Source organism: Melospiza melodia, chromosome 9 (assembly GCF_035770615.1).
Source record: "Melospiza melodia melodia isolate bMelMel2 chromosome 9, bMelMel2.pri, whole genome shotgun sequence".
NCBI classification, from domain to species: domain Eukaryota; kingdom Metazoa; phylum Chordata; class Aves; order Passeriformes; family Passerellidae; genus Melospiza; species Melospiza melodia.
Genome location: NC_086202.1, coordinates 15925561 through 15948127, shown reverse-complemented (window position 1 = coordinate 15948127; position 22567 = coordinate 15925561). Strand labels below are relative to the sequence as shown.

General features: G+C 39.8%; 1 protein-coding gene and 1 long non-coding RNA gene across 5 annotated transcripts in view; one reads left to right on the top strand and one right to left on the bottom strand.

Moving 5' to 3' along the window:
- MYOF (myoferlin) overlaps nucleotides 1–6145 on the top strand; it is a 61614-nt gene extending 55469 nt beyond the window's left edge. For 3 of the 4 annotated variants that reach the window (XM_063163499.1, XM_063163498.1, XM_063163497.1), the window contains 10 exons: nucleotides 21–169; nucleotides 392–531; nucleotides 814–902; nucleotides 995–1090; nucleotides 1693–1834; nucleotides 2159–2258; nucleotides 3134–3327; nucleotides 4550–4659; nucleotides 4971–5118; nucleotides 5528–6145. In XM_063163499.1, coding sequence (XP_063019569.1) covers nucleotides 21–169; nucleotides 392–531; nucleotides 814–902; nucleotides 995–1090; nucleotides 1693–1834; nucleotides 2159–2258; nucleotides 3134–3327; nucleotides 4550–4659; nucleotides 4971–5118; nucleotides 5528–5563 — 1204 coding nt within the window. In that variant the 3' untranslated portion in view covers nucleotides 5564–6145. Of the gene's footprint in view, nucleotides 1–20; nucleotides 170–391; nucleotides 532–813; nucleotides 903–994; nucleotides 1091–1692; nucleotides 1835–2158; nucleotides 2259–3133; nucleotides 3328–4549; nucleotides 4660–4970; nucleotides 5119–5527 lie in introns of those variants that run through there. The other variant, XM_063163500.1, reaches the window with a different exon arrangement.
- LOC134421967 (uncharacterized) overlaps nucleotides 5112–22567 on the bottom strand; it is a 37641-nt gene continuing 20185 nt past the window's right edge. Inside the window, exons 2-5 of the long non-coding RNA XR_010028707.1 lie at nucleotides 9736–9848; nucleotides 8207–8299; nucleotides 6592–6665; nucleotides 5112–5245 (exon numbers count right to left, since the gene is read on the bottom strand). This is a non-coding gene — a long non-coding RNA (uncharacterized LOC134421967). The remainder of the gene's footprint in view (nucleotides 5246–6591; nucleotides 6666–8206; nucleotides 8300–9735; nucleotides 9849–22567) is intronic.

Genomic DNA, 22567 nt, shown 5'->3' with positions numbered 1-22567 from the left:
TTCTTTTGCTTTTATAAAAGTTCAGGTGTGAATACCTGGCGTGATCAACTGAAACCCACCCAGTTATTGCAAAATGTAGCCAGGTTTAAAGGCTATGCTCCTCCTGTCTTCTCTGAGAGTGGCAGAAAGATTAACTATGGGGGACAAGACTATACTTTGGATGATGCTGGTGAGTTAGTTCACTTATTTTACATGTATGTCTCAAATTCACATTGATAAAATAGAAAACTTTCCAGTTATTTATGGAATACTAGAAATATATCTTTGATTTTTCTCCAAGTTGAATACACTTTTATGCTCAATTTTAAATACCTGGTTTTAATCATTTTTAAGTTCAAATGCAAATTCCAGTTCATAAGCCCCTGGTTTTTTCCCATTTATTTTATTTCAGAAGCTAACAAAATCTTGCATCAGCATCTTGGTCCAGGTGAAGAGAGGTTAGCCCTTCATATCCTCAGAACCCAGGGTTTGGTACCTGAACATGTGGAAACAAGAACCTTATATAGCACTTTCCAGCCCAACATCTCCCAGGTACTGTGAGCTGCCTTGGTTGTGGTTTCTCGAAAGCAGAAATGGAGCATTCCAGAATTTATGTCATGTTGTTAATGGTGTGGTATTTCTGAGGGGGAAGTGGGCTACAAATCATTATTGCTTGGTATAAAATGTAAGGCAGGTTAGTCTAGAAACATAATATAATGCAGCTTTTTAAAGAAAGTTTCTGTAGAAACAAGAAAACTTATCTGAAAAATTAAGGGGCCATGACAACCCTATATGCAACAAACAATCCCTCATCCATCTTCTGCACTGCTCCAGGGAAAGCTGCAGATGTGGGTGGATGTTTTCCCCAAAAGCTTAGGACCACCAGGCCCTCCATTCAACATCACACCCCGCAAAGCCAAGAAGTGAGTATCCCCACATCCATCCCCAATCCTGTACACCCCCTGGCTGCCTTGACAAAGCAATCCAAACCTTTCACCCCAAATCTCTCTCTTAGGTACATCCTGCGTGTGATCATCTGGAACACCAAAGATGTCCTTCTGGATGAAAAGAGCATCACAGGAGAAGAAATGAGTGACATTTATGTGAAGGGGTAAGAGCATTCTGTCATGTGACACTTAAAATGAATAATATTCAGAATGTCCTGGGAATACCTTGACCATGGATTTCAAATATTAGTTGGTTCAGCCAAGTCAAATGCTAACCTCAGAGAACTACAGAAGTGTTATCAGATAAAGCACAATCAGTTAATGTGTGGTGTAAGATGCCAGAATTTCATCTCTTGAGTCAGATAGCAACTGAAAAGGCAGAGTTAGTTTTGGTGCTGCATGGCTTGGATTCTTAATTTTTACATTCCCTCATCTTAATATTAAAAAAAAAGCAATAGAAATCAGAGAAATATATTACCAGGCAGATCTAATTTCTCCCTAAAAAAGAACTCAGCAACTCAGCACTGAGTTCTAAGACCACAGCACTGGTCTTAGATCAGGAATTCAGTTCAGATGTTCCTATTTATGCTGCTAAATTGGAACCAAACTGCAAAGGGGCGTGAAAAACTCCCCAGCTCTCTGTGAGCAATTCTTACAGCTCACACTGCTGGTCTGCAACCCCCTAATGACACAGTTTCAGTACAAACAGGCAATCCCACAGTGTAATCCTACTGCAAACACCAGACACGTCTCTCCATATTTTCAGATGGATGCCTGGTAATGAAGAAAATAAGCAGAAAACTGATGTTCACTACCGATCATTAGATGGCGAAGGGAACTTCAACTGGAGATTTGTTTTTCCTTTTGACTATCTCCCAGCAGAGCAACTCTGTTTAGTTTCCAAGAAGGTAAGTATTCCTAAAGATGTCAATTCTTAGAATACAGATTCTAGTTAGCCTGGTAATTTGTACCTGCATATTGAAAGAGACAATTTGGCTCAGCTCCATGTACTTTCTCACACTGCTGTTGTGAACAGATGCATTTTGCCTTTAGGCCAGAAACAACACACTGGCAACAACAGCAGTCTGCTTTTAGCAGGGCAAGATTAGATCTCTTAATACTTCCACCAAGCCCAGAATTCACAAGTACTAGCAGACTTCAGCTTTGAATTTCCATAAGTAATTTTAAAGGTGTTTCGTATTTGTTTTCGTATTTGTTTTTTAAAATTTTAGGAACATTTTTGGAGTCTTGACAAGACAGAACTCAGAATCCCACCCAAACTGATCATTCAAATATGGGATAATGACAAGTTCTCCTTGGATGACTATCTGGGTAAGATTTTGAACGAAAATAATTACTGCTCTCTCAAAGCAGGATACCAGAGTGAACAATTTTAAATTATCACATGAGGATTGCATTTACAAAGAGACACTGAACATGGAAATATACTCTAGCTTTCCTTCACAGTACAGGCTCACTGAATGAATAAGTATTCACTCAGTAAAGGCCTACTGGCAGGTACACCAAGATACTTTTCAATCAGGTAAACCCTCTCACAAGGCACATGAAATAATAATATGCATGAAAATTTACTTTGTTTCTTTCTTTAAATAAAATTACTTAAACAAGGGCACTTCAGTTCTAAATAAGAGTATTGACAATAGCATGTAAAGGAGGTTGAAGCAACCTACTTCACACTGTTATTAATCCCTACCTTTTCTAGAGATACTGCTCTGCACAGGATTCTCTGCCCTGTATTAAGACTGCTCCAAAATCTTTAGCTTACATACAAACTATACAGGACTCACAACCTGAAAACAAGTAGTTGATTTATAACCATTATTAAAGTTTGCTAAATTATGCATTTAATTATCAGAAATTACTTATTATATTGCTGTATTTGGGTATCTTCCATTTAGATTTGTGGGGGGAAAAACCCTCTATTAAAAAAATCAAGCAATCTTGCAAGCTCTTGTTGAGCTTGCTAAATCAAATTTATCAACACCAGAAAGAGGGGCTTAAACAAATTGTGTTCCACTTCCCTGCCTCACAACATCTTTAGACAAACAAGAACATAATGTGTCTGCTGACTGCCTTTCCTGTATTTCCTGTACGGACAAGTTTAGAGACAGCAAGGTTGATGCTGAGCTGCTGTGCTGTATGGATGGTTGTGTGATGCAGTGTTTGTTTTTGTATCCGCCTTCTAGGCTTTGTGGAACTTGATTTACACAAAACAATCATTCCAGCAAAAGTCCCTGAGAAGTGTAGTATAGACATGATTCCAGAATACAAGGAAGACAGTTCTCAGAAGGCTCCCAGGACTGCCTCTCTCTTTGAACAGAAATCCATGAAAGGATGGTGGCCATGCTATGTTGAAAAGGATGGCTCACGTATTTTAGCGGTAAGGTTATTGCTTCTTTTAAAAGTATTTGAGATGTGCTCACCTTTCCTTTCAAATTACAAAGAAAGACTGTAAAGAGTCTCCCACTGAGCTGTTAGCTTTCAGTGGATAGACAGAGGAGAGGTAAATAGGACATCCCATGCACAAGTTCAGGAATTTGGTCCAGCAACAATTTTTTCTTTTAAAATGTGAGTTTAATGCTTTATTTATGTAATTTGTTGCTAACTTTGTGTAACCTGAAAGACTGTGGTGCCAGTTATGCTATCTTGCCAAAGCAGCTGATGAAGTCATGTGAATGAATCAAGCTGTGCCAGGGGAGATTTGGCTTGGACATGAAGAAAAATTTCTTCACAGAAAGGGGTGTTGAGCATTGGAATGGCTGCTCAATGGGAGGTGGTGCAATCACCATCCCTGGAGGTGTTCAGGAGAGGACTGGATGTGGCACTTAGTGCCATAGCCTAGCTGACAAGGTGGACTTGGTGATATTAGAAGTCTTTTCCAACCAAAATGATTGTGTGATTCATTAATTTATCACATTATTGCTCAGAAGAACATTAGAGACATCCCAAATGCATTAAAGACTAAAGGAAAATGTTTAAATCCAAAGGATTTTTGTATACAGCAAACAAAATCTCTGTACTGAGAACCCAGACTAACTTTGTGATTATGTATGCCATCAGAAGACCCAAAGCATTCAAACTTGTTCTACAGAGAATATAAACGTGTATTTATAATTTACAGAATATTAAGCCTTTCAAAGGTGTCTTCTTCTTTCTAATATTTTTGCCTTAAAACTTTTATTACTGGAATTTAATAAATGAGGAAAATATTCAGAAACATTTACAATATTAAAATATGAATATGCAATATGAAAAATTAGATGCATGGTCATTTGGAAAATATGCAGTCCTTAGGCTGCTCTTGGAAGAAGAGGAGAACTGTTTTTGTTTTGCTGAATTGGAAAAAAAAAATTATGGCTTAGAACTATAGATGAACTAGCAGGACAATTTTATGTTCAGTGATTTGGTTTTTTTCCATGTGTCTTTTCCTGATACTATGTTGTGACCTGTCGCAGTACAGAAATCAGTGTGTTTTGAGGAGGAAACTGGAAACACAGATGTACACCATGAGCTGATCCCAGCTATTCTGTCTAAGTACCAAGCAAGTCCCATTAGTGCAATTTCAATAAGATGCTTGTCTCATGCCCCTTTTTTTTCTGAAGGGTAAAGTTGAAATGACACTGGAAGTTGTCAATGAAAAAGAAGCTGAGGAGAGGCCAGCTGGTAAAGGAAGAGATGAACCCAACATGAACCCCAAACTAGATCTACCAAAGTAAGACACTTTTATCCCACTAGCTTTAGAAATACCCAGTATCTAGTTACTCTGATGCATGCAGTAATATATTAGTCATCAGTTATCCTTTGCAAAGTTCCATTTATAAAAGCCAATCTTGCTTCCTCCTGCAAGCATTAGGATAAAATGCAGGATGGTTTCAGTACTAATGGCACACGTCTACTGCAACTGCTATCTTGCATTTCAAAACTAACTGTTTTCTTCAACCTCAGACCAGCATGTTTTGAAGTGTTATAATCTCATGCTTAATTTTTAGAGTATAAATTATACTTACTTCTTTCAAAATGCAGCCGGCCAGACACTTCCTTCCTTTGGTTCACAAATCCCTGCAAGACCATGAAATTCATTGTGTGGCGCAGATTTAAATGGCTCTTCCTCGGCCTCATCATCCTGCTGATTCTCCTGCTGTTTGTGGCTGTGCTCCTCTACTCCCTGCCGGTAAGAATGGTTCTGTTCCTCAGCTCTGGGATGAGGTTAGACAGCAGTCATCAACAGGATACACTCCTGACTCAGACAGAGTCTATCACCTCTGTTTTAGCAGGAGATAGGGATGATATCCTTAGAGCTGTGAAAAAAATTCAACTGATATTTATTGAGAAACAATTAAAAAATAACCTATTAGCTAAAGATGGAACAAGGAACTGCTTTAGAAGAGTTAATAACCTACACAATTAAAATAGCTAATAGTTGGCCTAGAGTCTACATTAGTCTGAAAAAGCTTTAACTCAAATTACATGCCCTAAATACATTTTGATTTTAATATTTAAAATGTCTTTTTCAAAACTACACTGAAGTCTTTTGTGCACGTAATTTTACCTCTCTTGTTTCCTTCCTTCTCCCCCAACAGAATTATTTGTCAATGAAGATTGTGAAACCGATTTAAGGAAGAATTTTTTACCTCATCTTTTTAAATAGAGCTGAAATTTTGCCCCAGGCTGTGGACCAAAATCAGCAAGGCTCTCCATCCTTTGTATTTGCTTGTATTTAGAACGGTAAAATAGATAATTAAGACTTTCAATAAGGTTAGCCAAGGTTCAAGAGGTCATGGAAGGTGGTTTTTAAAAACAAGGAATAACCCACAACCCCCATTTTTTTTACTTCAGTGGTATCTCTACATGGTAAAGTTTGACTTTGCTTTTAAAGTGGATTTTTCATAAAAATGACTCAGAAGAGCTGCCTGCTACTGCTATCTCTGGTTTCTAACAGATACTTTCTTTTGAGAATCCTTTTCTCAAAAGGGCACACTTTGAAACTCTGCATTTTAAATTAAAGGAAAACAATCACTACTTACAATTACGTCTACCAAAGAAACATCATAATGCAACCAAAGGGTCATACATTGTTCCTAATTCCAAAGTTTTCATTTTCATCATCATGCTGCTTAAAATTCCTATTTGCCATGCTGTAGACTTGACAACACTATACAGGTATCCTGACAAGTTAATAAACATAGAAATTAATTATACATTGTTTTTTAGTATAATTAAATTTTTTTAATAAACTTATCCACAAGTAAAACACAAGTTTCCAGTTTTCTTCAACTGTTACAAAACTACAATGTATTAGGACTTGTCTAGTGTCTATCAGAGGATATAATGTCACAGACCTGGAATTTAAGGTATTTTACTGTTATCTGCACTGTGAATAAGGAAATACTTCTGCACAAAGTTCTCATTAACTTATTAATTAGCTAGGAAATTAATAAAAAAATCTGTTCACTAGTTTCACTATACTCCTTGTATTTAGAGATGACCATGAATCAAAACACAGGAGGATACATGACCTAGAATCAACCCTTGTTTGAAATCTGATCTGCACATGGAAGTATCTCATTTTGCATCAATCTCCTCTCCCAAGGCAGAATAAAATATAATCTGCACTAAAAATCAGGTTATAGTCTGTGATTCTCACCTTTATGGAGGGCTGACACAGAAGTGCCTCTGAACATCCCCTGGTCCTTGAAATAAAGGAACTCTGCAGCAAACCTGAAATCAGCATTTGGTGTTATAGTCACATTTTTGACTGGATAAAGACTTCAGCTGCCTTTAAAAATATGTCAACAATAACTACAAAAATTATTCTTCAAAAACTTCTGTGATTGTATTTAGTGACATACTTAACACCTTCTTAAAACACAGAACTCTAAAATAATAAGCACGTACTGGTTGGGCAAAATAAGTAACCTTATTCTGTTGGAGGAATTAGGGTAAAGGTCTAATATTAAATAGCTTCCATCATGTCAAGTCCCAGTGGCTCGAGTGGAGCAAGCAGCAGTCACCCTGTGGAAAACATAACACCACCCTTAGTTTTTTGTTGACAAGAAACTCTCAAGCATCTTGACCCTTGAATGAAAGTTTAGAGCTGGAACTAATCACTATCCAGATGGATTGTCCCTCCATTAATGATGAAATAGCTCTCCAGAAATAACCAGCAATTTGCATGAGCTAATGTTTGATCATCCACTATTAAAATCTGTCTCAATCAACGCCATAAATCTGACAAACAGTAAAAATCACAGCAAACTTATTTTCATGCAAGACAAGAAAGTGTGCTGCTTCTAAGGGTTGTAATTAGAAAGCATTTCACTTCAAAGGGCGTGAAGAGCAGAGATCCAAGCAAGACTGTTCACAGAGCATTTGAAGAGTGGCAGGTACTGCCCTTCTGAGGGGAGTTCACCCTCTTCCAGATGCCTTTTTGTTCAAGCATGCATAGGCTTGATCGTTTCACTTCAATTAGGCAGTGCTATTAAAAACATAACTGAAAAGTCTGAGAAGCCATCCCGTCTGCCAGCCTGCCCCAGTAACAAACAAAAGACAGCACATCTTCACAAGAAAGAAAAGGTGAGCATTTGTATTTACATACAATGCTAGTCAAATCTGTAATCCCTGGTGCAGCTGCTGTGCATGACTCCAACATGCAACAGATTTTTGTCTAGCTGGAGCAGTTACCAAAGGTTTAGCCCTGTGTTGGTAACAATTTGGTGCTGCTCTCACCATTCACCAATGACTGGGATGTTCACTTTGGCCAGTCCAGATCCAAACCACTCCAGTTACCAGCAGCTGAGGCAAATGGCCTGTGAGGCCACAGAAAAGAGGGCAGAATGTAGATTTTCCTGATACCACTCCTCCTTATTACAGGAAATTACTTAATCCAGGAATTCCTCCTCCTATGAGTTTGTTTTTCCAGCCAGCTGGAACAGCCAGGGAAAGGCTAAAGCTAAACTGAAAGTGCTTCTAACAAAAAATGGGTAACTGGCAGCAGGATGTCAGAGTCCTGCTGCTTCTGCCATCACACAGGTTCAGACACCAGTGGCTGCATCTTTGATGCACTCAAGTATCCAAGCATTCCTATCACTGCTTGCTGTTGTCACCCCAAACCCTGACTACTGGAATGGGCTGTAAGGAAGTTAACAGCTATTGTCATGTACTTTACAAAGAGCCATCTTGTAATTCAAGATAAAATATTTGGAGAAACTTGCACCTATACCAGCTCAGTGTAAAGAGACAGTAAACTCAGGCATACTTACAAGCTGTTCTTGCATTTCTTTGAACAACCACAAGATGACATCCCAAGTCCCGTGTGTTCACAGTGGCCTTCCCATACTTGTTTTATCGCTACCCTAAACACGTCTCAGAGACGGAGATGAACAAGATACATTTAGTAATCAAAGGAAAGCAGTCCCATCAAGTCCATTACTTCTAAGTGTATTTGCAAAACACAGCTCGAAGCACTTTTGGGACCTACCCATTACATACAAAGTGACTCCAAGGCTGGCCCCTACTGACTTCTGTGCTGTTGTATCCTCTCCCTGCCCTTACATGCTTAAGCATCTATTGAGCAACCCGAGGGCAGTACTGAAGTGTGAAATGGTAGCATTCAGGGCTAGCTCAGCTAGTAAATACCATACAGCTTTTTACACAGTACTTGCCATTGCTCAGAGCTGCCATGTCACGTTTACAGACAGGGACATGAATTAGAAAGACAATTCTTTAATGGAAACGTACCAACTTCTTTAAAAATTTATGTGCAAAAAAAAAAAAAAACAACCCAACAAAAAACCAACCCACACATTTTATCTGTCGAGTCTGACCATGCTCTAACCACAAAGTTATTTTTTGAAAAATTATTTCCCTTGTAACCTTTGCTGTGGCTAGAGATTGCATGCAGTGATAAGTGCTAGATGAGGAACACTGTGGGGGAAAAAAACTTTCCTGAAGCCTGCAAAAAATCTGAATGCATTGCAGGTGCTGAAAAAGACTCCAAGAGAGTTCCGTTCCTTTCCCAGACCTACAAGGAGTCAGGACTTGTGGCAAACAGCACCGGGGCATCGAGAACACAGCAGGAGGGACCAAACACCCCGAAGGAGCAGTGGGACTGCCAGGCACCCACAGGGATCCCACAGGGAGTGACAGCACCGGAGGGAAAGGTGCTCGCTGCATTTCGGAGCCACCCAGAGTGGTCAATGAGCGACACCGAGCCTGCAGTGTCACACAGCACCGGGCTGAGCAGGGTGCCAGCACGCACCTGGGCTCTGCAGAACAAACCCCTCCTCGCCGCTGCTTTGGGGCTGCCACAGCAGCACTGCTGGGCAGTGGCCGCAGCACGGTGCAGCAGTGACAGCAGCACAGTGCAGCAGGGACAGCAGCACTGCTGGGCACTGATCACAGCACAGTGCAGCAGTGACAGCAGCACAGTGCAGCAGGGACAGCAGCACTGCTGGGCAGTGGCCGCAGCACGGTGCAGCAGTGACCGCAGCTCAGTGCAGCGGGGACAGCAGCACTGCTGGGCAGTGACCGCAGCACAGTGCAGCAGGGACAGCAGCACTGCTGGGCAGTGACCGCAGCTCGGTGCAGCAGGGACAGCAGCACTGCTGGGCAGTGACAGCAGCACGGTGCAGCGGGGACAGCAGCACAGAGCAACAGGAGCAGCCCAGCACCAGATTCATTTTGGCCATGATGCAGGTTCAGTGCCAAGCTGGTTGGCTGTAAAAACACACACATACTTCCAGAAAGGAAAAGGTGCAGAACCAGGAGAGACTGGAGAGTTTATACAAACCTGAAGCGCTGTTAGGCAGTAATGGAACAGTTACAGATTTGCACCTAAGCACCTGAACTCCCCGCAGTGCCTCTTCACACAGCTGTGTGTCTGTTGGGTTGTGTCACTTCTCTCTATAAAACAGCAGTTAGGAAAATAAATGGAGTTAGATGCATCATCAAACAGGAAACAATTAATAAGCCCAGGACATGTTAACAAAGTTCTATCAATCATAATCTTATGTTTAAACCATGTATTTTATTTTGCTACAGGTCTCAAAAAAAGGCACGTTATAAATTAATAAAGATTCAAATGTGGATAATGAAAAGAATCAAAAGCAAGCAAGTAGGCTTTTCCTGTACAAGAAAAGCTTGAGACATCAGCACTAGCCTGGAAATTGGCAAAGCAACAAGAAAATAACAAGTGTCTAAAGCAGGCACTTTAGAGAGGCATTTCTTCAGGAATATATTAAAAACATGCACATGCACACATGAAGACTCCTTCTCCCCTCTCAAAACCTTCAAACTAAAAGCCAAAAAATATACAAAATATTAAAGGAGATGTTTTAGTGCAGATTTTAGGTGACTGCTGGAACATTGGCAGAGCATCTTATTTAGTTTAATAAGGACAGAGAAAGCCTGCAATGCCTCCCTGCATTTACATATTAGGACAACGTTATGAAATAAGCTAGCTCTGAAACTTCACTGCATCCCATCCTCACTGGAATCCCCAGAACAGTGTTCCACTCTAAGACAGATAGCATGGTGCTTCTGAGAGGAGGATTGTGCACCCACAGCTGTGAAAGATGTCCTTCCCTGTTGAATTCCCAAGTTTTCTAGCCTTAACTGCATACTGCTTACTATTCAGGTTATGAGAGCAAATACCATGAAGGCTGATCATGGGCCAGCCTCAGAGTCACCACTCCAGCTGGGCCATGGCTTCACAATGCATTGGCACTGGTGGCATGACTAACTGCAGGTATTTATTCCCATTCTCTACCATGCTTTAGACTAACAAAATCAAAACAAAAAGAAAGTACCAACCTTCCTACACCCTTTCTGAGTTTTTGTTTAGTGTGAGACAATCCTCTTATTTGCTTCCAGCCATAGTACTATGGTGTGTTGAAAGAAATCATGGGTTATGGCCTTGAGAAGGATATCTTAAGCTGATGTAGTCATCAAACAAAATATTCTCAAACTGAGTCGTCAGCAAGTTCCTTTGCCACAAGACTCCATTTCAGGACTGCAGGCAAACTCAGGGAGACAAGAATACATCAGCAGCAGAGAAGAGGCCCCCAGAAGAATTTATTTGCTCACAGGAAGACAAATATTATAAAGAAAATAAAACTAAATAAAATATAAAATCAAGGTAACAAAAATCTACTTAGCCACCAGCTCACATATGTACCAAAGATGAGGATGGACACTGCAAAGAGGAAACCTTACCAGCTGAGATAAACAGTGCATAAGAAGGCCAACACTTACCCTACATGTAAAAGACACATTAACATGCACTAAAACAACCAAGGCTCCAGTTAGCAGCAAAGCATTAGACATCATCTACCTTGGAGAAGAGCACCAGCCTTCTACAGCAAACTACAGATTTCTTAACACTCTCTTTTCCATGTTTTCAAGGGGAGAAAGGTTGCAGAAGTATTTTTATATGATTCTGCTCTTTTACTCCCAGAAACACAAAGCTTTTGTTTTAACTGAGATAACTCCCTGGCTGAGAAGTGATAGCACAGTTAATCAGCACCTTCTCTCCAGCCCAACACCTCCTGTGCAGTCACACAGCAGCTCCAAAGGCAACTCCAGCCTCAGCACCTCTGGGACCAGCCCTGAGCTCCTGCCCAGGAGCCCTGACACTCCCTGGCCTGGCAGAGGAGATCCATTTCAGTGACTGCTTTCTAAGCTGAAGGGCTCCTGGTTTAGAGTAGGAGGCAGTCAATTCAACTTTTAAAACTAATCCTGCCCACGTCAGAGCAGTCTAGCCCCAAATCTACACATTCTTGAACCTGCATGCATTATATATGATTAACTGCTACTGTTAGAATATTAAGAAAGTTTAAAAAAAAAAAAAACCAAACTCCAGAGACAATTATTTATGCAAGAAAGACAGGAACTGGAACACCTAGCACGATCTTCTAATGTTGCCATACAGGGACTTTGTTACAGAGGATTTATTCCAAGTTTTTGTTATTTCTTGCCTTGAAGTATCCTGAAACAAAATAGGATAGTCCCACTGTGCTGTGAGCTTAAACACACACACACACACACAAAGTAGACAGGTAAAAGCACTAAAAGCAATCAGTTCCGAGAAAGGATTTACTTTTACTTCAGTTGCACAAGTATATGTGGGTGTGTTTTTAAATAGAAAAAAGATGTCTCCACTCATCCTGCTCTGATCCATGCTGTGCCAACTTAAACCCTGCCAATGCATCTGAATAGTCAAACAAACGTCTGTCCCTCCCCAAACATCCACCATTCACATTAAATAAAACACATAACAATGGGGGGAAAATAGACCTGAAAAGAGCTTATTTCCAAATGCAAAGGTCTAACCTGAGGATAGCTATTTTCATGCAAATCTCGATTCTTCTTGCTCATATACATGAACCCAGAATTATCTGTTCAGTTAACATTCTTAGCTTCTCTTATGCAATTAACAGGGAGGAGAAAATTAAAGGAAAAGGGAATGGAAATCCCCCAAAGCAATGAAAGCGAACCTTAGCTCTGGTGCTTCCAACTAGCAAAAGACCCTGAAAACAAACTATGCTCAGGGCAATAGGGAGGGGAGAGAACGGATTGAACCCCCAAATCTCTCCTGCACAGCAAAAGCCAGGCCAGCCTGCCACATCACGGGAGTTCTGCTGTCAGTGCCAGGTTAGGGACTGCTCTGCTCCTGGTCGCTTTTGGAGCATGGGGGAAATCCTTCAGTTCAGGCAGCCTCCAAATCAGCCTTACCTTAGCAGAGGTCAGGCACTACAGATGCTGATGCGCCCCTGAAACACCTTCCCACAGCAGTTGTTCAGCGTGTGGCCACCTGCGCCGTGAAACTTCCACTCTATTATACATATCCCCTGCAGCATGCCACTACTGGCTCAAAAGCTGAGTTTCCAGTTTGGAAACTGGAAATACCAAATTTCACCTCTGGGTGTTTGTTTCTTTTTTTTAATCTGAACCCAACAATGTTTTATTTTTTTTTAAATCAGGCGAAAAGAAAAAAATCTGTTGCCTGTCTGTGAAAACACACACACACTTTTTGGTTTTGCCATGAACAGCAGCTCCAGTGAAAAGCAGGAGAAAGGTACCAGAATTGCCTGTGGTAACAGCATTGACATCTAAACAAGCTCAGGGCAATGCTGGAGCTGTGACAAGCTCTCAGAGATACAGGCCAGGCTGTAACAGACCCTGTGTCTGTATAATGAACAACATCTCGGCTGAAATGTCAAGACCAATGAACTTCTCTTTACTTTTTGTGCATAACAAAGTTACTTAATTTTACCCCACTTGTATTTCTTAGTTCCTTTAGGTAAGTACATGCCTCTGCAAGATATATGTCTGACAAAGATGACAGTTTTTAATTGATTTTAAAGCAAAATGGTGAATTTCAAACAAAACTCAATTCTAAACTCATTTGTCTTACTTCATAACTCAGAATTACCCCAATAAAATAAATTATTTGGCATAGGACAAAATCACTAAACAGCTGAAGGAAGGATGTGTGGTTTAGAGAGGACTTGAGGGAAAGGAAGAATTTGACTAACACGCATTTGTAAGAAGAACATTCATAAACAATGTTGCCCTTATGCTACCAGAAAAAATAAAATGAAATTAGCATTTGTAAAAAGCGTTACTAATTTCCTCCTTTTCCCCCCATTTATTTCACAGAACAAAATTTCTAACCACACATAAAGCTAGGCAGAAAAGATTTAAGGAGGACATCATTACTCCTGAGGATGTTAAGGGCAGGCACTGTCAGGGTAAGAGGAGTTAGCAGGTCCCACACAACGCAGTTAAAACATCAGAGTGGAAGAATGACCTGACCAGGTCCCCTCATGACCAGGCTTGTCTCAGCACCTCAGCTCCCAGGCAGCTCTGTTAATCCACAGAGCCTCCACTTCCCTGCACAGTCTTGGAACAACAATTCTCTTGTATTGAATGCAGAGAATAACAGTGATAGCATGACGTATACCTGCTGAGAACAAAGAGCTGTGTGGCTAAATTTAATCAGCATTTTCTCCAAATGTGTCAAACAATCCTGTGCTTCCATTGTATAAACGATTTACAGAAAGCAGTGCTACACCAGGTGAGAAATATCTTAAATATGTTTCAAAGTTATCAGTAGGTGTTACCTTTACTGTGCTAGCTGATGTTTACAACAAGCAAGGTTGCTTCAAACTCTGTGTGCTTCAGTTCACTTACTACAGGAATTCTTCCTTCACTTCTCTGTCCTCTGACATGAAGACTGGAAGGGTCACCTTCATAATAAAGGACAGCTAAATACACATTCTTGTGTAATATCTATCAAAACTTATAAAACCTGAATTGTGAACTTAACTGAAAATTTTCAGAAAATAATTTCATCCCACACAACCCAAAGCCAGTAAAATTTTAGGAGACCTTCTTTTGCAATGAATTACCTTGCCTCTTGAAAATTTGCAAGAGAAGAGCTAAACTGTGTTCTTTAGTTCTCCTACTTAGGCATCTGTTGAATTTGGAAAGGGACTTTTTATCAGTTCAGAATTCTGCCTGTGAAACGCCTGAAAGGACTCTCAGGATCCTTTTGGTTTTGTCCTGAGCTCAAACCCACAGAGAGACTGTCCCAATATCAAACTGATATTTAGTTATTTTAGCTTTTTGTCCCCAGGGCTCCATCTGCAAGCCCAGTTCCTTTAGTTTGAAAGAATGGATCACTGGACCCATTATTATCAGTCAGGTATTCTCTTATCACCCACCTACCTCAAGATAAAAGCCTTGCTGTTTAAAATGCAATCAGCATCCTTGTTTGAGCCAAGCCGGCGTGCACTAAAAAGGGTCTGAACTCCAATTAGTGCCAAAAGCAGTTTTATACTTTCAAGTACTTATGGCACAGAAGCAAGTGCTCATCTCTGAAGATGGAACATTCAGACTGGATTCATCACCTCCTACCTCTCTTCAGTAAAATTAGTCTGCAGCCTCACCCCAGCTTGTCAGGCACAGCTCATGATGCCTCACTAAGCACCCTGGGAAAATCTCATCAACAGTTGCCTATGGCAAGCAAAGGCTCATCTGCTAATTTTGTTCCTTCTACACAAACCTTATCTATGATTTCTGTCCCACAGGATCCACCCTGCACTCTCTGCATTTTAGAAAGCTAACAGTTATTCCATTTTGCCACGAAAGAAAAGCATCATTGTTAGATTGTGCTTTGCTAACAGCTAACTGCAGGCACGATCTCACTGTCGGTGGAAATGGGTAAAACCCTCCTAGACAGCAGCAATAAGTAGTTTGATACCTGCATTTTAAAACAGTATTTCCAGACACTAAGAGCACTATACTACCTATAGAGAAATATATTTGGCTTAAAATTTCCATGATATGTATTTTAAGGGAAAGAAATTTCACTGCAGCAAATCTACTACTAAAATGTTTCTGAGGTGCAAATAACTCATCCCCGGTTCTTTCAGAAACGGCAAACAAGTAATTAGCCCTTCTGAACTCCAGAGTCTGTAGCCTGTAGCTAATGTGATGTTACTAATGCATTTATAAACATCAGGCTCCAAAGCCAATACTGAGATATTCCATCATAATTTAGATCTCTCATTAACTTCACCACCCTGACCAACATGCTGTCACTGGCAGAGTGTTTGACAGTTTACATTACCTGCAGACATGAGTTCATGTCAATTCAATTAAGAAAGATTAATTCCAGAGCTGACAATGCATAAATATTTTTAAATTACACCTGGCCTTGTTGGCACTGCTTATTCCAAGACTGACTTTAGAACAGAGAATGTGTCTTTAGCCTCCTGGGCAGAAAGGAAAACTCAAAGGAAGGTGAAAGAAAGAATTTATTATGAATTCAGTATTCCATCATACTGTCCAATCTATCGTTCGTGATTCCCCCTCCCTCTCCCCCCAGTAATTAAACAAGCTTATCTCTCACTGTCTGATACAGAATGAAAGGAAACAGGAAAGATTCGATGCAAAGAGGCACTGCCAGAAAATTGTCAGCGACATCTCTGTGATGATCATTTGCTGACTGGTTTAGATCTAATTTGTGTACATCACTGCTTTGGAAGGCATTCAGATCCCATGGTGATAGACACCATATGAGAACGGAGATAGATAATATTTGACATTTATCTTCACGAACAAAGATCTGGGTAACTCCCCACTGATTGCACTTCTGATGAGTGAAGATAAATGTCACATCAGACTAAGCCATCCAGCATTCTAGTGAAACACTCTTACTCTTGGCTCTGATGTGTAAAAATATCCAGCTTCAGTGCATGTGAACAGGTTTAATTAGGTAAGCATCAAGCACACAATGATAAAATTATTGGCTCACCGTTATCAAACTGGTCACAATCCCCAGTAGCCAAATTAATTAAATTCTGGTCCCAGGTTTAATCTACTAGAAGAAGCTTTCTCTGATATTTCAATGTAACAATTGCACAGCCATTGCCTGAAAAGTGCACTTTAAGAAGAAAAACTCCCTGCTCTAGTCAAATCTGTGCCATACCCAAATAAACAAACCCCTGAGAAAGCAACAGCCCCTGATGAGTATCATGAGGATCCTGACGTAGGAACCAGAGCCCTGTCCTTGTACTGAATTAAACTGAACTGTGCAGACACACAACTCCAGAGCTGTTCACACTCGCTGATGCTAAACAAGATATCCTTAGTGCAACAGGAGTGGGAATCTCTACTAAAACATTAACTGGGAGCACAATGGGGAGCATTCAAACAGCAATGGGAAAGGCAGGGAGAGGTAACACACTTTCCCTGTTTATAACCTGATGGCTCTTGCAATGGACTATTTTTTTTGTCTTATTGAGTGAGCTTGGTATTAGGGTTAAATGAGATGGAAGTAGTCATGGAATCCAGAGCTACCTGACATAAGCATTCAAGATTTTAATGCTTTGACGTGACTTTTCTAATTTTTCTGCACCCACAGGTTGAAAAGCTGAATTGAGCGGCTTGCAAGGTTCCTTAAAATCATCAAATTCGAGTACTACCAACATGAGGCAGCATAAAAAAGATACAAATACAGCAGGAGAAAGAAATCATAAAGTAATAATGTTTTCAAATCCCTTCTAAGGTAGAGGTTTGAGTAGATAGATATTAAAAGACAGAACCCAGTATGTAAAAGTGGTGCTCTCATGGTTTTTTTTGTTTCAGTAATTTTTAGTATTTCGTTTAATTTTCAAATCCTGGACGGTATTTGCAAGAGTATTAATTTTCCAACACTTCTGTTATCACAAGTTATAAAAATAACAGATTTCCAGATTCTGTCATCATCTTATGGGAGAACTCTAGGTTTTAGTTAGAATTTTGTTTTTTCAAAGGCTGATAATTTTTAGAATGTGTCAGGAGAAACAAAATGTTTCAGAGGCTAAACCTTTTTTAAACCCCTTCAAAATTAAAAGAGAGAAATGCCAAAACCCAAGCAAATAAAAAAAATCCCAAAGTACTTTCACGTATTTAACTTCAACCCCCCCTCCCCAAAACCTAACACAACTGGGGAGGGGGGAAGAGCAATTCATATAGGGGGGTCTTTGTATGAACCAGAGATGCTTCAGCATGTCTGGAAAATAACATATATAGACACATATTAGAGTTCTCACTTATCCAATGAAGCTTTACTATCACATACTACATCTGACCTGGTCACTGCACACATCAAAGCTTTTTCACCAGACTCTGTTATCCTGTCTGACAAAGGCACCCACCTGTGGGCTTCCTGTTTGTGAGGAACATAGATTTGGCCTTTTGAGCACTAAAATTCATCAATCTTAGCAAAGCAGAGAGAGCTACAGCTGAATACAATTTCTTTAGAGGTCTTTCATTTGAGCAAGATTTAATTAATTTGTGTTCTTAATTCCAGAAATGCACAGAAAACCCTGGACTTACTGAAATTCCATGAAAATAAATTTGAAAACAAAACCGCCTAAGCTAATAGGTAGTGCCGAGTCATTAGAAATATGTAGCTGTATTGGGGAAGAAAAACAGGATTAAAACCACCATTGTGATACTAGGAAATACTGTCCTTCCATGGAAATAACTTTTGTATGTGGAGTGAGGAAAGACAGTGATAAACTGCACTGAAGCCATAGAGGAGAATGTTTCAGCTCCATGGAAGTTATTAGCCCAGGAGTCACATTCCAGAAAAACAAATGACAATTTCTGCAGGAATTTTTGGTTCAGACATGGATAAATTTGTATTCTTTCGTCTGATCTCCTAACACAACTATTACTTCAAAATCAGCACTAAATTAAGTTGAATTTCAAATCTTTCTAAACTACCAATTTGTAAACTAACTGTTGTTGTTATATTTCTCTGATATAAGCTTTGGAGGGAATGAATTTCAGATTGAATAAAATGTTGATTAAATGCTGAATAAATATTTTGCCTTGCTTGTATTTTCTTTTTATATTAACTAGAGCACCTTATTTTTCTTTCTGTCTTTTTTTTTTTTAAGTCACCTTTTTTTAAAACAAACCATCTCCAGTGGAAGGACAATATCCTTGGGAGCCAATGTACAAACAGCTGAGGCCACTTTTAGGGGGGAGTCAGAAGAACGATTAAAATAACACTTTTTTAAATTTGAGAAGACATTCTCTATTCTCACTCTTTCTTTCTTTCTAACATAGCCATTTTTAGACAGCTGACTTGCTCAGCTATGCTATCTTTCCCTGGAATATTGCCTTTGCTGGAACAGAGCCAACATCACTTGATGTCTCAAAGTGAGGGGTGCTTACACTTGATTTCTGTCAAGGATCAACAACAAGGCAAAACCTGCACCTTTCTGGAGTAGAAAACCTTCTGTTCTGAACTTCGGGCCAGAAATCTTGGCTCATACCAAATTTTTCTTACTGCTAGTAAAGTAGGATGTCTGAGAAATCTCTTCTTTGATTCAAAATCTTAGGAAGTGGGGGTTTTTAAGGACTTCTGAGTTCTGAGCCCTTTTGCACGTAATTTCCATTTACACTGCTCCTTCCACTGCCCAGTCTGCGCAAGCCACACTGTTACTGTTCTTGCAGTCAGGTGAAAGAGGTTCCAGGCTGCAATACCCTGGGACAAGCAGGGACAGAGCAGACCAGAAGGAGTAAGGACAGCAAGGTTTTCATTCTCACTTTAGGTTTATCTTTAGTGGTCACAACAGAGATACCCAGTGGCCCTGGCATAGCAAGATCTCCAGCAGTCTAATCAGCATTTTCCGCAGAGGCCTATGTGCTGGGAATTGGTTCCTCCAAAGGCCTGTGACAAGCAGAATACAGACTAATTTTGTTTAACAGCTGAAAGAAATGTAGGTATACAAGTGCAAAAAAACCAGAAGAAAGCTCAAATGAAATGGAGAAACTCGTAAAAGTGCAAGATGGCTTATGAAAGGGTTACACAAGAAACAACAAACCATGTGTGAGCAGTCAAATCCCCAGTAATAACAGGAATCAACTAGAAAATAAGAGTCGCTACAGAAAACAGCAGAATGGACAAAACAAAAAAAAAAATTTAAAAAATGGCAAAATGTGCTTTTAACACCTATGCTATAGCCCAAACTTTCAGATACTACAGAAATAAACACTTCATGGGAATCCCAGTGTAGCATGAGGCAGATGGTGCAGTTCTAGAACAAAGAAGGCACTGAAAAGCCAATACACTTAAGGTGTCTTAGAGTTTGGTTTTGGTCATGGAGGGGTGGTTTTGTTCTGACTCTCTTTGAAAAGAACATAACCTGCATTACTGCATGAGCAGCCCCTGCATCAGGCAGAAGAAGACCTCCCTCTGAGATGCTTAGACCCCTCTATGTTTTCCTGAGTAAATCCAATATGACCACAGGGAAAACTAAGTTCCCTAAAAAGAGGCCATGAATGAATCAAGCAGCATACTTCACTGCTAGCTTTGAAAGCATCTATTTAAATTCTGTATAGGCTTTATCCTAATAGTTTGGTTTGGTACAGATGTTTTTTTTTTCTTTTTTACTATTAACAAATTACTGTGCATTTCTTGCACTTATGTTTTTAAAATCTCAAAATATGAAGAAGTTCCTTAAATTAATACTATCCCTCACATTTTAAACTACTTCTCATCTTCATGAGCCATATTTAAATAGCATCTTCCAAAAAAATACTATCTTTGTCATCTTTTTACAAAGTCCATCCTAGGCTATGTTAAGATAACCAGGTTTTGGTTTTTAAAAAATAAGAAAAATAAGTATTTTGTTCCTTGTTCTTCTCAGTTTTTAGCAATTTTCTTTCCATACTACAGGCATGTTGTGTGTTTCTAAACATGCCAGAGCAATAGTCAAATGTAAACAGCTGCATTAAAATATCACACTGATTAAATAACATCAAATGACCTGGATTAAATAATGCCAAAAGACCTGACCTAAAAGAAAATAGGCAGGAAATTAAAAGCCACATCTGACACTTCATTTTTAACTTAAATGACTGAAGGAAGATTTAAAGGACACAGGTTCTTTTATCTATGAAATTAATCCGAGACACTGAGGAGTGAGACAGAAGGTAATAGACTGTCTGCAAGTTGTACCATCACAGTCACTGAAATAGTTTACTGTCAGCCTGGACAGGCAAGAGAACACACAGGGCAATCCAGGGTGCTGTAAGCCATGGAACCCCACACTCAGCTACAACAGGCACAGCAATACTCCTCATCACTTAGGCCATTAAATGGGCATTCCAGGGCATTCAGAGGGGCAAATATATCTGTTCCACTGCACAATTCTTCATTCTTCTACTCTCCTTACAGCTCCACTGAGTGCATATCCTTCGTGCCCTTTGTTGGAAATGGCATGGCTCTGTTTCAAGAGCAGATAAAGTGATTTCAAATTAATTTATAAATCTCTTCCAATTGAAAAGCATTGTCCCACTCAATGTCCAGAAAATTTTGTCTGATGTATTTTGATGTTGTTGAATGGAACATCCAAAATTTGGTAAATTTTAACTGCTCTTAGAGAAACAAAAACTTAAATGTAAATGACAAGATAATTGACAGATCTAAGAGCTTCTCTTTTTAGAACAGTCCAAGAGAGATTCTGAAATTAGCTGGAGCTCTCTGAAACTCCACCATGGTATCCTTGGTTTCAGTGAGTGAGGTTTGGAAAGCACTGATGACCAATGAGCTGGTGCTCAATGAACATCCAAAGGTCCTGTAATCATCCAATCACACCAGTCCAAGAGAAATGATCACTTACCAAAGGCAACTAAAAAATTTGCATCTTTATGTTAACAGTTCAGATTTCATAGATACTTCTAGCTGAGCAGATAACCAAACAAGAAGCCAGTCTCCCCAATGGAAAGCTGATACATTTCGCTGTCTAGTTCCATAGTGAGGTGACAAGAGGACAAAATAAACCACAAGATGTTGCCTTGAACCATAAAAACTTTGTTAAGTGGAAGCATTGCCCTAACAGCTAATGGACTACAGAGAAATATCCCAAAGGTTATGGGTGAGCTCAGCTTTCTCCTTAAGTGGAAGACAGAAATGAGTCTTCATCTGCCTTTGTACTTTTCCTCTGTAGGAGTTCCTCATCCAGAAGCTGAGAAGATTACAGACACATGGATGACATTAAGCAGTGGCAGTGGATGCAATGGACACACTTCTGAGGGAATGAACAGTAAAAACAGTGAACAACAGGGGTGAAATTGGAGTATCCAGAGGCGCTTTTACATTGGTGTCCAGAGAAGCCTGGTGGTTGTTGGATATGCTCAGTACTGAGCAGAGTCCTCTCTCACAGGCCAAGGATTGTGATGTGATGCTGCTGAGAACCACAGAACTGGGTGCACCTGAGAAGCAGAAAGTGCTGTTCTGGGACAGAAATGCATCTACCCCAAAAGCAGAGCACTTGGACTTACCTTCACCAAAAATGAACTAAGAAGACTTGAACAGATGACTGACACAAGAGTAGATTGACACCCAAAGCTATTAACAGAATTTTCTCCAGGTTTTGTCTTTGGGTTTTTTTTCCCCAGCAGGAATTTACATGAGCTGAAGATTGATCACAAAACAGCAGCAATTAATAGCAGGACCAAAATCTTCATGATTTCTCTGCATGAGACTTATTCAGCAGAATGTTTAATCTTGCAAGCAGCTGAGAGCAAGTGGAATTGTGATGTACTCCTCCTTCACAGGAACATGAGGAAAGCAGAGCATGAAAAAAAACATTACTTTCATGTGAAAGCAAAAAACTGGTCAGTCTTGGGAACAACAGCACTGTTCACTTGCAGTGTTAATGTACTTACAGACTATCACTTTGAAAAGAACATAGTGGGTCCAAGTATCAGATATGATAATGTAGGATCCTGTAATATGTAGCTATGACCCCAGTGCCATTTACTAACAGTTAAAAAAGATTAAATATTAAATATTATCACTCTCATGGAAAATACGAAATGAGTAAAATATGAAATTAGTAGCACTGTGAGCAGACAGGAAACAAAACCAGAAACTCTGTCTTGAAAACAGAGAAGTCAGAAGTTCAAAAGCTGAGAAGAACAAAGGCCTGCTAAGAGTGAAGACCTATAACACAAGCAAGAAAAGAGGGCACAACTGTCAGGAGTGAGAGGCCAGCAGCTAAATGAAAACAGGCTGAGTAAAGACCAACTGAAAACAGGATACGTGAAACGTT